This window comes from Zingiber officinale, chromosome 2B (assembly GCF_018446385.1).
Source record: "Zingiber officinale cultivar Zhangliang chromosome 2B, Zo_v1.1, whole genome shotgun sequence".
Taxonomy (NCBI): Eukaryota; Viridiplantae; Streptophyta; class Magnoliopsida; order Zingiberales; family Zingiberaceae; genus Zingiber; species Zingiber officinale.
In genome coordinates this window covers 1,625,975-1,639,716 of record NC_055989.1, presented here as the reverse complement: position 1 = coordinate 1,639,716, position 13,742 = coordinate 1,625,975, and the positions used below count along the sequence as shown (strand labels likewise).

Below are 13,742 nucleotides of genomic sequence, written 5' to 3'. Positions count from 1 at the left end.
CCATGACTGACTTCAAAGTGAGAGGATTGAGGACCTAAGCATACAGACAGTTCTAGATCAACATTATAAGCATTGGCAAATTCATATATGCTTATATAATCGAGAATAAAAAATTACAAAGCTATATCTTTGTTTGTTTTAAAATGTTATGCTCTAAAATAAATAAATAACAAACAGGAGAGTACCTTGCATATGCACTTCAAGATGTTCAGTATAGAATTGAAATAGCCAACGTTGAAAACAGGAAGTGTCAACTTTAGGTACCCGAAATGCCCAGGACACTCTGTAAAATTGCCATGGCATGTAGAACAAACTCCAGCCTTGTTTGCTGCACCCTACAATTTAGGTTTAATAAGTAATACTGAAAATCAGAATAATATAGCAATTCCATGTGTTTAACAATCATAAAAGATTGGAATGCAAGCGCACTCCACATAAAGTACGTTGAGAACTACAAAGACACCACAACATGCTCTCTGGGAGAAAGAGATACCATGCGAGTATCAAGCAGGCCATTCTGAACGGGCCTCAAATCGGCACCATAGATTCTGTTATTCCAAACCTGCACTTCCGCCAACTTCCTTATTTCCTCGCCGGAGAACGCGCTAAACTTAATACTCTTTCTGTGCAAATCAACAAAACAGTTACCTCCCAGTTCGTAGTGAAAGAAATACAAATGTTCCATGAACTGAAATTATGCCCTTAGAACATACATCCGCCGAGGGCCTACGTCCTCGATGAAAGGTTCTTTCGTGCACCGTAGCTTCTCTTCCCGCCGCGCCATCGCAGGGGAAAGGGGGCCAAAGCAATCGCTCCAGCTCAATAAGAATACGCAACTGAAGATTTTACCTTTTATTAGCTCGATAGGGTTTAAAGGCTCTTCCTTTGTGTCGGCTTCGTTTACTGCCAGAAGTGACCGGTGGCTTCGTGAAGCAGCTCAGGAGCTGGTTTCCTGCTGAATTGTCGGACTGATTCCTTCCGCAGCTCAACTTAACCGGATCTCAGAGAATCAGTCGCCGGTGTTGGAGAGTGGGAGCCATGGAAAGAGGGAGACGCTTTCTCTAGTCTTAGGTCGCTGGGAAGCATGGCCTAGCTATGCTGAGAGTCCGGACAGACTGTACGGCAAGCTCTAAGGTTTCTAGGAGTACATAAGATGAGAGTGGAGGTGAGGATGGCTATTGCCGGCGGAGAAGAGGACGGCGATCACCGGTGGAGATTTCGAGAAGATGGGGATGCGACGGAGTCGGGACTCGAAGGGCTCGACCGTGCCGTGCGAGTGGTGTAGGTTCGGTTCAGGCTGTGCATCGCATCGAGATCTTGGAGAAAATGTTTTTTTAAATTGTTTTTTTTCTCTCTTTTGATTAAGAAAGGAAGTCTGGGCGGAACGAATAAATTTGTTAATCTAAAAATTATCGGTTTAAATTTTGAAAATAATTTTTTGTAAAAAATAAAATAAAATGATGTATAATAATTTTTTTTCTGGGACCTGTATCACGGGAGTTTTGTCATTTGTGCACAGAATTAATTTTTTTTTATTAAAAAAATGTTAAAGGATTGTAGACAAATTTATAAAAAATAAAATAAAATATGTTTCATTTATAAAAAAATCCTAATTTGATCCTAACCTAATTTAAAAATCTTAAATCTAAATTTTGATAATCTTATCAACCCAAACAATCTGACCAACTCATTAAAATAAAAAACTTTTTTACTATTTTTCTATACTTTTTATTTTTATCTTAATATTTATTATTATCATGCTAATATTCTACTATTAATATTTTAATTTTTAAAATAAAATTTAATTTAACCTAAAAAAAATCCTTAAATCTTAAATTGAAGTCAATTCGGATCAATCCGAACTTAATTCAATCCTAATACAATTCAAAAAATATCAATCTGAACTTGAGATATTAATTTAATATTTTTCATATGATTCAAATCGGATTGATAGGTGAATTTATTTTTGACACCCTACTTATGGACATGCTATACTTATATTTGTTTTTAATTTAAATTAAAAATATTCAATGAGAAATAGTGATGTAAACAAAAAATTTTATGATGGGATATAAATAGGGGCACGATAGATATGAAATGTATAGCTCCAATGTTAAGTATGAAAAAGGAATATGAAATTAAAACTTAACCATTTATAATGTAAAAAGGCGTTTTAAAAGATGATTAAGTGTTTAAATTTCACTTAAACAATAAGATGCATCTTCAATTCTGTTTTGACAGTTGAAAAAGCTGCTTAAATTGCACTCCACGAGTTCAAAATGAGCGATGGTGGATTTGACTCAGCTCTACAACTTCTCCCGTATTTATGGAGAATTTTGATTCGAATGGACAACAGAACGGATGAAATTTTTAGATCCAATATTTAATTGAGTATTTAGATATGTATATTTTTAGATTCAAATATGGAAGCGGATATATATATATATATTTATTGATACCGTCCAAAATAAGCTAGCATGGTAAGTTGGAGATGTGGCAATACAGTTGACGCGGTGAAGTCTCTAAGTAGTTCTACAAGACAACAAGCGTCAGTACCGGATTGGAAATGGGTTCTCGATATTGACCCTCCGACGTTCAAGTCAGCATCCGGTGATCAAAAAGTGTCTTTAACATCATTCCTTAAGTAGTCATGAATGTGATGCCCAGTCGGCGAGACTAGTAACTATTTATCTTTATTTATAGTTGAAAAGCAATTTACCTGACTGGGATATGCTTGATTTACTTATCACTCAAGCTGGTATCCTTCGCTCGGTAATACCGGATCTGATCTGCTCGGTAGTACTCGATCAGCTCGGTCATAGCCAGTCTGCTCAGCGAACTTGGATACTCCGCTTAACTTTATCATCCACATCAGGCGGTCTTTTCTACTTTGACCATCTCTGGTAGAACCCGTATCATTATCGGATCTATATACGTGTGTGTATATATATGAACTTGTCCGGACTGGATTCGAGGTGTCTGGAATTAATCCTTGTGCCCATGAGTGAAATAGTTAAGGTTCCTAGGAATTAATTCAGGCGCTTGAACTCTTTTAAGTTTTTTTATTTTATTTTGAGATATATTTAGGGTTTAAAAGTTTAGGATTTGGGAGTTGTGTTATAACGGGTTTGAGTTAATAAGATTTTCTCTCTAGAGTTTAAGCTTCTCCCTTGGGTTATAATATTTTAGATTAAAAATTTTAGATGATCACGAAGCATATTATATATATTTAGGGTTAAAATTTTAAAATTTAGAGAATGAGTTTAAGCTAATAAGATTTTTTCTAGAATTTAGGCTTATATGATTCAGATTTATGATTTAAAGAATATGATTTGAACATCTGGATTAATTTCAAGTACTTGAAAAATAGATTGTTGACCACTCCGTAGGAAAAGATATGTAGCACATCATTACACTAAGATATATATATCTATATATACACATCACTTTCTCATAAAATCTTATTAATATCTTATCATAAATTTAGTTTGTCTCTTTACCCAATTAGGAACCCATATCTCATATTATTTTCCACCCGAACTAAAATTTTAAGAATTTAATAAATATTCATAATTTCATTAAAAATTTATTTTTTAAAAAAAAATATATAGATAGTAATAGAATGATAAGTAAGATATAAATATCTGATTATCTAATGAATATAGAGATAAGGATAAAAATTAAATACTCGATAGATATAAAATTTAGTACGAAGATATATTTAATAAATGATGACGAATACCAAGAATATGAAATTCTATTTATTGTCATTCCTAGTAAACTCGTTCTGAAATTAAACTAATGCATAGAGTTAGTTGCATAGCTTCTCGAGATGACGCCGTTTACTGGTTTAGGTTCGATGAATGGTTAAGCATGTACAAAGCATCTTGCCAATTATTCCCATGTAACCCCATGTAATCCAATGTAATCCTGGTTGGATTGTGATGCGGCAATCGATCGGCTAGGTATCAAATCTTCATGTTGTGTCCCTCGGATGCTACCGGACTGGATTGGATTGTATCGTCGGCGGACGATACAGTCCAATTAATGCTCCTCCCTCCCCTACAACGAAAAAAAAGGAATCCAACGCGACAACAAACAGTGGACAAACTAGCTCCTCGTCGCTTGTTAATCATTTGTAGTCCCCAAATCTGGTGACAAGATGAGCTGGCCATGAATCAGACCCATGTCTGATTAAGTCTCCTGAATGGGTCCTCTTTTTACTGCTCTTCAATCACTTAAACTTAGACTCCTTTACTGTCGGGGATGGAACATATTATTAATTTATGAATTTAAATTTTATAAAAAAATAATTATATATAATGTAAAATATGATGGAAAGATGAAAAATATATATAATGAAAAATGTATAATCTATGACGGAGTCGATGAGAACTTTTTTTAAGTGAAATAATGTACGATTTTTTTTATTTTTAATGTAATATGAACATGATAACGAAGAAGTTCACGGAGAGGCTTTACGACTATGGATATCCTTAGAACCCAACTCCTTATTCTAGTGACGCGTAAGGGGAAAAAATATGAGAAAAGAGAAAATAAGAATATTACATCATTAGGAAAAAAAATATTAAACTAAATAACATCAAACTTAGGATGATTGGAAAAAAAAATTAGGATAATTCAAAAGTCTAATATTATTGTGCTTAATTTGTAAAAAAAATATATATATATATATATTGGAGATGCCTAATTATTAGGTATTCATATCTAGACAATGGCTCATGATTACCATGCCTTTCTAGAAGGTGGTATTTTTTATATTCAAGTCCTTTAATTTCCAATTTTTTTAAGATGAATTTAAGAAGCGGGATGGGTGAAAGGCATGCTCATTGTCTTCTTGCCACAAGGCACCTCAAAAGTTTGGTGGGATATAGCTCGTATCTATTTTTTTAAGGTCGAATTGGGTCATTTTAATCATTATTTCTATTATTTAACTTCGATCAACTAGTTGTTAATCCGGTCGAACTATGTTTATTATTTAATTTGAATTGGTTGATCATCTATGTTTCATTCATTTATCTTTCTTTTTTATTTAAACAAAATAAATAAAAGAGTAAGCCGGTATTAATGTCGATGAAGCGATCAATTATACATGCTTACATTATTAAAGGCCATGTTAATAATGCTTACATTATTAGAAGGATGATAAGCTACACACATTTTTCATGAGTATCATATGAGCACCTCCGGGGCATGATTAATAGATTAGCATAGAATAGAGTTATTATTATACAATAAGGGTTCGAATTTTGATAAAGGTGAAGAAAACAATTTCTTTTTCTTGGTCAATTACAATTTTTTAATTTACCTTTTCACATAGGACTATGGGACCGTCTATGTGAGACCATTTTAATAAAAAAATTTATCTTTTACTATCAATGAATATCACATAAGCATTTTTTTTATTTTTACCTTTGCTTAAATATTATATTCTAAATCTTAAATTATAAATCTTAAAATAATTTTTTTAAAAAAAAACATAACTCACGAGTTATTCTCTTGTCCTAGATTAATAAATTTATATATTCACAGAGTATATTATATAAATTTAAGATTTTAATATTCAGGATTAGATTATAATAGTTTTAAAAAAATTTATCTTTAGAATTCAAGCCTCCTCTTGAGTTGTAATATTCAATATTAAAATTTTTAAATGCTCATAGGTAAAGTATTTTTTTTAAGAAAATGTTGATTAAAAAAAAATTTTAAGGCGTCTAGATTTGATCCAAAAAAAAATTGACAAGTTGGAGTGAATCCACAACATAGAAATTCTCTCTCTCTATATATATAGAGAGAGAGAGAGTTTTGTTAAAATGCAGATGACCTTGGCATGCGGATTGGTCCGCAACCATAAAATTTGATTTTTTTAAATATTTTGTTTATTTTTTAAATACAACTTCCTCTCTGTTTTTTTCTCTTCGTTCTCGCCGAAACGAATGTGCTCACCGCGCCTCCTCGCGCGCCCGCCACCCGCCCTGCCCACCGGCCATCTGCCCACCGTCGGCGGCCTCCGGCCGCCTAGACCCACCCACACTATAGGCCAAGGGGTGAACCCGTCGGGGATCGCAGCCGGACTCCGGACGCTATCGCGACTAGACGCGATCGTGCCAGATTCCGGCGAGATCACAGCCAGAATCCGGCGCGGCCGCAATCGCGACCGGAATCCGGCTGCAATCGCGACCGGAATCCCGTTGCGATCGCGCCGGAATCCCGCTGCGATCGCGCCGGAATCCGGCTACGATCGCGCGCCCGATTCCGGTCGCGATCGTATCCGAAATCTGGCGTGATCGCGGCCGGATTCCGGACGCGTCACGACCGAACGCGAGGCTACCAGGCCAGCAGCGGGGGCAGTCGGTCGGCGACGGGGCGCGAGGCCAGCTGCGGGGCTGCCGGTCGGCGGCGGGGCGCGAGGGTGGAGCCGCGGTGAGCTTCGGTTGCAAGAACGAAGGAAAGAGAAAAAGTTTCATTAAAAAGCGGTATTAAAAAAAATTACGTGGAGCTTAGTCTGTAGCAATCCATAAAATAAGGTCCGTAGCATAACAACATATTATATATATATATATATATATATATGATCTTATCCAGAAGTTGAGTCAGATGAAGGTGTGTTGACGTTGACTGACGGAGCGACGACTTTGAAACACCCTATATTCATGCGTCAGAAACTTGGACCCCCACGTGGTACTAGAAACTTGTGATAATGGAACCGGTGGTACTTCGGTTCTACACACACTCAGACAACACACACGGAGCGTTAGAGACAAAAAAATTAGGGAAGAGGTCCCTTGCGCAGACCCTCCGACGCTTAAGTCAGATCCTTTTTCAGGCGAACCAGTGTACGAAGGAAGGAAAAAGAGCTACTAAAGATGCGTGCGGATGTGCACGTACCTGACCAGCAGGGGCGGATCCAGAATTTTAAATTTGGGGGGGCCGCATGATAAGTGACAAAAATAATTATCGTCAGAAATTTGTACACCCTTGAACAACCTCCGAATTCTCAATTTACGACTGAAATCGAAATCAAAATTTACCTAGAAATCACCGTGATTGACAAGATAACAATAGCGAACAAGCTCAAATGTAGTTCCGACACGAAACAAGGGCCAACGACCATTCTCAAGTTGCGATATTACTTCAAGATTTTGATATCAAACTACCAATAGAAAAATTAGATTACGGACTTTCTAAATATGTAATCAATTTTGAATTCTTACGATCAACGATGCTACAATTGGCAATGAAAGCAACAACAATGATTTTGGAGTGAATCGGAAAAGATCGAGATGTCTAGCCATAGGAGAGAAAATGCCTATATCATAAATTAGAAAAGATTTCTATATAGTAATAAACTAATAATATTATTACTAATCATATTTGTATATAATTAATGATTTGTAGTTTCCTTTTGTTAAATTTAATTTTTTTTTTCAACATAATTCCTATTAGGTAAATTAAAAAACACTCAAAAGAAATATTTTTCTCTTAAATTATATAGCATATTTAATAAGTATATCATTCGTCAATTATATTAAAATATATTCAAAAGGAAGATTAATTTCATCATCTTGTACTCCTTCACCATTCTAATTAATACTATATATATATATCCTAGTATATATAATACAACCATGTATATATAGGGAGGATTTACATGGAGATTTGGGGGGGCCGTGGCCCCCCCAAGCCCCCTTGTAAATCCGCCTCTGCTGACCAGTGAAGAGGGCCCATTTTTTATATGACTCTATTTGCCTCTTGAGCCTGCACGCTGCTAAAGAATGTCGAATGTCAGAGTGTGTCAGGTGAGGGAGGATATCCGGCAACCTCCCATTGGTAGGAGGAAGGTTCCACTCTCAGTGTATTGCATGACACCATAATATTCCTTAACTCATGACAGTTATTCACTGACAAGAGGTTACGATTCTCTGATACTGTTGTCGCTTAGTATTATTCGTCCTACCCAAGTTCATCCGTAGGCAGTTTGAGATGATTGTCCAAATACGATGCAAGGACTGAGCCTTGATGCCCTGACCTCATATACAGTCGGGCAGAGGCTATCAAGGGAGAGTACGCCTGATCTAGATAAAGAGAATGAGCTATGCGGACCCAATTGAGAATCATCCAAGACTATGACCGAGGGTTAAGCCTGCATGACTCGACCGGGACAGAGCCAATTGGGGATCAGCTCAGGGCTCAGTTCTGAGGGTCTGACCTATCTGTGACCGACCGTGAATTATACATAGGGTGAAACAGAGAATTTGAACTATCACATTTTCTTGGCTGTTGATTGATACGTTCTCTTGATTATTAACTTTTTGGTATTATCAAGCCCCCATTTACGCACCATATCAATATATAATAAATAATATACATTTTTATAATTTAATTTTGAAATTGATTAATTTTAAAGATAATTTATTTAATTTGATTAAAAAAAAATTACTTATAAAAGTAAACGTCCAAACACTCAACGTTCTTAAGTATGTTATTCCACGGAAGAAAAATTACTATAAATAATTAAATCTGAAATACCTAATTAATTATTAGAATGCGATAGTATTACACCATTATCCGGACTATAAGCCGGGCATAAAAGTCGAGATTCAAATAGATATAATATTTATTTTTATTTAGAATGGGAAAAGTGTCTGTGCAATGGTCAAGGAAAAACGCAAAAACACCCTTTATTTTTTTGATATTCTCACATTCCCTGTTCCTTCCTCCCTTCACAAAAGCACGCTATAAATTTAGCCAAATCAGCTTCCACTCCATGCGTCGATCGCTAGATTCACTCTGCGAGTAAGCCCAAATCAAAAGGCTACCTATCTATCGACGGCGATGGCGTCGTCGAAGGCGGCGAAGGAGGTGGTGGAGTCTCTGTACGAGGCGCTGTCTCGGGGCGACTCTGCGGCAGCCGCGGCGCTGCTGGCGGAGGACGTCGAGTGGTGGTTCCACGGGCCGCGGCGGTGCCAGTACATGCGGCGGACGCTGACGGGGGAGTCCGGCGGCGCGCGCGACTTCCGGTTCCGGCCGAGGCGGGTGGCTGAGGTCGGCCGGTGGGTGGTGGCGGAAGGGTGGGAGGGCAAGCACGCCTACTGGGTCCACGTGTGGGCCGTCGACGACGCCGCCGCAGGACGGATCACCCGTTTCCGGGAGTACTTCAACACCGCCGTGACGGTGCAGGCGCTGGCGTCTTCGCCGGAGGCCGGGGCGGGCTCCATCGCCGTGTGGCAGAGCCAGGCACGGGCCCGCGTCGGCGGCCGGTCGCTCCCCGGCCTCGTTCTCGCAATTTGATGATCCGCTTGCTTATTGGGCTGGGCCCAATAACCGTTCAATAAGCCATTAATTGTAGTTAGGATCCTCTGTCCTGAAATATCTTTGTCCCCTTGTCGATCAAACGGTCATTATATCATTAAGATATGTACAATATCTTCATGATATACAAGACATTCTTGAAATATAATATGACCTGTGCAATCAATAAAGGGATACGAGGACAAAGATATTTGGGGAGAGAGGAGACATCCCCATCTGAAAAAGAAAAGATAAATCATTTTTGATATAAGAATAAGGTTATATCCGATCTTAATCAAAAGGTTGAGAAATATATACTTTCTACCATTTCAAGATGTTTATAAAAATATTCTATTTATAGTATTATCAATTTTAAAATATAGTACTAAAGTGAATCATGAATACTTTTTAACGTTGCTAATTTTAATATGGGTATTACTAAATAGTCAGAACTTGATCTGCTAGAATATATACATAAATATATATATATATGAACATTTTAATAATATCATATGTATATATTAATTACATGCATCTATATGCATAAGATAGAGATTTTTAACTGACCAAATTACAGCCAACAAAATTTATGCTTCTAATATTTGGTGTAAATTTTATAATAGAATAATAAGAATATATAATAGTCCATTAAAATCCAATGACCATCGAATATTTGTTATTTTTTAAAATAATAATAAATGACATACATCAAATAATTGACATGGTCAATCAATTCATATAATGGTAGCACATGATCCAATCTACTTTGATAGACGTACCAAATCATAGGTCACCATAAATATTCGCCCAATTAATTAGAGGTCTCATCCTTTAGTTATTTGTCGATTATAAATTAATTTTGCGTCGGATTGCCAAGAGTACTTGTAATGAACATAATTCACTTTTTATTATAATAAATATTTATATCATAAAATACCTAGTTGGATGTTAGATCTGGGCCGCTGTAGTAGAATAAATACTCTATGATTTATCTTTTTCAGAATGTATATGGTTATTTTAAAGGGTCATTAAAATGAAGATTTCATTTTGTTCATAGTGATAAATATTCATACATTTATTGTCATAAATATTCATGTAATAATTATTATAAAGATAGAATCGGTCGCCCAACAGTCCCGACCATCAGCCCCATGACCACGCACAAAAAGATAAATTGAAAAAGGTATAGCTGACCTCCAGCTGCCTAACAAGGCACCAAATAAAACGTGAAATGTTACACAAAATCGTACAATTAGAAAGAGATAGATCGAAATGATTGAGACGTTTGTCTTAATGTATCTGTCCATTCATTTTAAGATCAATACGAAAAAATAAATCACACATAATTATTAATTTTTAGAATAATATTTAATATATAAGGAAGATATTTATCTCAATTTTATCCAAATTTAAACTTCAAATTTTTTTATGACAATATCTTATATGTTAATAATTAGATCATCCGAAGGATAATAAAAACTTTTTAACACATTTTACTGTGGCAAGTGAAGTGTGTTAGAGAGTTTTTATTTTTACTTTTTGTGCTTATGATAAAAAAAAAATTTGCACGGCTTTCGATTCAGAAAAATCAAGGATATATCTGAAAAAAAATTTTAAAAAATATTTATTATTTTTCTGTGCGTTACGGGGCCGGCCGGACGCCTGGCCCAAATGCTACAATCCAAAACGTAACGGCAGTCACTGCTACAAGCTGTAACTGAATAAAGGCAAAACGTTATACTCGTGCGCGATGAGCACGCCTATCAATACCAAACGCCTTCGGATCGGCTTCTCCCTCGGCGACGTCGCACTCGGTGGCCCTAGTTCCTTCGATCCTTGAACGCTACAAGGTACGATTCATATTGCATCTCTGGTGGTCGATTTTTCCCCGTGAATTCTCGATCGCATCCTTTTTCGATCGGCCTTTTGATGGATTGTATTCTCTTCCCCGTTTGATATGGTCGATTTTTTGCTCGAGGGAAAGCGAGATCTGTAAATTGATTTCTCAGATCTGTAATCCTTGTCGCGTACGCTCTTCTGATAGAAAAGTGAAAAAATAGCGAGAAATCTGGGAACTGGATCATTTGGAGATAGGCCTCGCTTGATCTGTTGTTGTTGATGATGCAATATAACATCTGATTGTCGAAGATCTAGCTAAATTTTATTCTCTGCTTAGACTTGATGTTTTCTCTTGAGATCATACAAGAGAGAATACCAAGACACATGGGATCAAAGCTAAGGCATTTCTGGTTCCATTGGTTTTCTTTATTTTTCTCACTAACCGAATTAATTTTGTATATTTTGTGTTTCATTTAGAGAAAATGGTGGTGGAGGCAACGCTCTCCGCTATTGGCAATGTAAATGCAACACAAAACTCACAAATTTACTTTAGTTAGCGAGAAAAATACAGAGCACACAAGATAGAACCAGAGATGTCTTAGTTTAGATATACTATCGTTTCTCCCATTGAAACATTCTTGATGTTTTCTCTCAAGATCATACAAAGTAGAGTATATCAAACGACTTGTTTGTCGAATAGACATATCTGATTCTATATTATGTTCCCTGTATTTTGTTATTCTCACTTACCGAACCATTTCTACCCAAAATGAAACACAGAACACACAAAATTGCTTCCGTTAGTAAAAAAAAATACAGAGATTACAAGATAAAACTAACAAGTCGTTTGATATACTCTCCTTTGTATGATCTTGAGAGAAAACATCAAGAATGTTTCAATGGGAGAAAGGAGAGTATATCAAAACTAAGACATCTCTGGTTCTATCTTGTGCGCTCTGTATTTTTCTCGCTAATGGAATCAATTTTGTATGTTTTGTGTTTTATTTACAGTAGAAATGATTGGTCAGCGAGAAGAACAAAATACAGAGAACACAAGATAGAACCAGAGATGCTTGTTCTGATCCGACAAACAAATCGTTTGATATACTGCCCTTTGTATGAGCTCGAGAGAAAACATCAAGGAAGTTTCGATGGGAGAAAAGAGAGTATATCAAAACTAAGGCATCTCTGATTCCATCTTATGTTCTCTGTATTGTTCTCGCTAACAGAATCAATTTTGTGTGTTTTGTGTTCCATTTACAGTAGAAATGGTTAGTCATCGAGAAGAACAAAATACATATAATACAAGATAGAATCAGAGATGTTTTAGTTTTGATCCGACAAACAAGTCATGTGATATACTCTCCTTTGTTTGATCTCGAGAGAAAACATCAAGGAAGTTTCGATGGGAGAAAAGAGAGTATATTAAAACTAAGGCATATCTGGTTCTATCTTGTGTTTTTTGTATTTTTCTAGCTAACGGAAGCAATTTTATGTGTTTTGTGCTTCATTTGCAGTCAAAATGGTTGCCAATGGCGGAGGTCCGCCTAGAGGCAGCGCAGCGGCAGCTGCTAGCTTGCGCCGGAGGAGGCCAGGCGGTGCAGCTGGTGCAGCAGCCGGCGGAGGCGCCAGCACGATGCTCCAGTTCTACACCGACGATGCTACAGGGGCCAAAATGTCGCCCAATACGGTTCTCTTCATGAGTATTGGATTCATTGCGGTTGTTGCTCTCCTCCATGTCTTCGGTAAGCTTTACTTGGCTCGCCATTAGAGGAGATCCAAGTGTTTACTTTTGTCGAGAAATGATCTAACCAAAAAGATTTGTCATGAAAGACCATGACAAGTCCCCTCTACTTCCATTTGATTTGATGTGGATGAACATTGTCTTGGAATCTTGTATTTCTACTGGATCAGATTGATTGTGGTGATCTTCTTAACTCGGACTCAAATATTTTGTTATTTGGGTCATTCAATTGATCAATTTCATGGGCAAACATGCTACTCAAAGTAGTTCCTTTACATTAACGGTCTCTCTAGTGTCGGTCTCATATATATAGAGTGAGGTAGACATATGATGGAATAAATATTAAGTTGTCAGTTTTTTAGAATCGATCCCTGATCATTATATCAGAGATATTATATGTTTATCGTTTACGCTACATCCTGAGAGCGACAAATATACTACTCAAATACCTAGCTTGTAAACCATGAAATGTTCCTCATTGTTTTTTTACTTCCATCGGATAAATCCGGAAGTTTAAGTGACTCCGTCATCGTTAAGAAAAATGTAATAAATCCGGAATTATAAGTGATTCTGTCATCGATAAGAAAAATGTAATGTCTTTTAATGCCCTGTAATTGGGATTTAAATCATGGATATTTGATAGCCTATTGAACGTCTTCCCTTCTAGAGTATAAGCAAAAAGGCATAATTAACATCATCACAAAAATGATTTTTGCAGTACAGCAATTGAGACATGAAGTGTAACATGTTTAAGTATATCTTTCCTCATGTTTTAGCAACAGCACTAATGGTTAGTAGCTGGGGATGTAAACGTATCAAGTCGATTTGCGAGTTTTTCGAGTCGGTT

General features: G+C 36.6%; 3 protein-coding genes across 6 annotated transcripts in view; 2 read left to right on the top strand and 1 right to left on the bottom strand.

Annotated features, from left to right (window-relative positions):
• Nucleotides 1–1,315, bottom strand: part of LOC122045004 (DNA-directed RNA polymerase III subunit 1-like) — a 31,178-nt gene extending 29,863 nt beyond the window's left edge. For both annotated transcript variants that reach the window (XM_042605045.1, XM_042605046.1), the window contains exons 1-3: nt 714–1,315; nt 494–623; nt 186–335 (exon numbers count right to left, since the gene is read on the bottom strand). In XM_042605045.1, coding sequence (XP_042460979.1) covers nt 186–335; nt 494–623; nt 714–784 — 351 coding nt within the window. In that variant the 5' untranslated portion in view covers nt 785–1,315. The remainder of the gene's footprint in view (nt 1–185; nt 336–493; nt 624–713) is intronic.
• A 7,444-nt stretch (nt 1,316–8,759) lies between these two features.
• Nucleotides 8,760–9,481, top strand: LOC122048925. Its single transcript, XM_042610436.1, has one exon. The coding sequence runs from the start codon at nt 8,857–8,859 to the stop codon at nt 9,310–9,312; it is 456 nt and encodes a 151-aa protein (XP_042466370.1). The 5' UTR covers nt 8,760–8,856; the 3' UTR covers nt 9,313–9,481.
• A 1,567-nt stretch (nt 9,482–11,048) lies between these two features.
• LOC122045003 (protein transport protein Sec61 subunit beta-like) lies at nt 11,049–13,124 on the top strand. Of its 3 annotated transcripts, none has more exons than XM_042605043.1 (3): nt 11,067–11,162; nt 12,163–12,422; nt 12,669–13,124. In XM_042605043.1, the coding sequence occupies exons 2-3, from the start codon at nt 12,353–12,355 to the stop codon at nt 12,920–12,922; spliced, it is 324 nt and encodes a 107-aa protein (XP_042460977.1). In that variant the 5' UTR covers nt 11,067–11,162; nt 12,163–12,352; the 3' UTR covers nt 12,923–13,124. The 3 variants fall into 3 exon arrangements, 2 of the variants coding, with proteins under 2 accessions (XP_042460977.1, XP_042460978.1); XM_042605044.1 differs by lacking the exon at nt 11,067–11,162 and adding an exon at nt 11,172–11,669; XR_006129875.1 differs by lacking the exon at nt 12,163–12,422 and having other exon boundaries at nt 11,049–11,162.
• Nucleotides 13,125–13,742: the final 618 nt, after the last annotated feature.

Coding starts and splice junctions, on each gene's coding strand:
- LOC122048925 (XM_042610436.1), top strand. CDS start 8,857: ATGGCGTCGTCGAAGGCGGCGAAGGAGGTGGTGGAGTCTCTGTACGAG.
- LOC122045003 (XM_042605043.1), top strand. CDS start 12,353: ATGTTCTCTGTATTGTTCTCGCTAACAGAATCAATTTTGTGTGTTTTG. Junction 12,423..12,668: donor TTCCATTTACAGTAGAAATG/GTTAGTCATCGA, acceptor CTTCATTTGCAG/TCAAAATGGTTGCCAATGGC.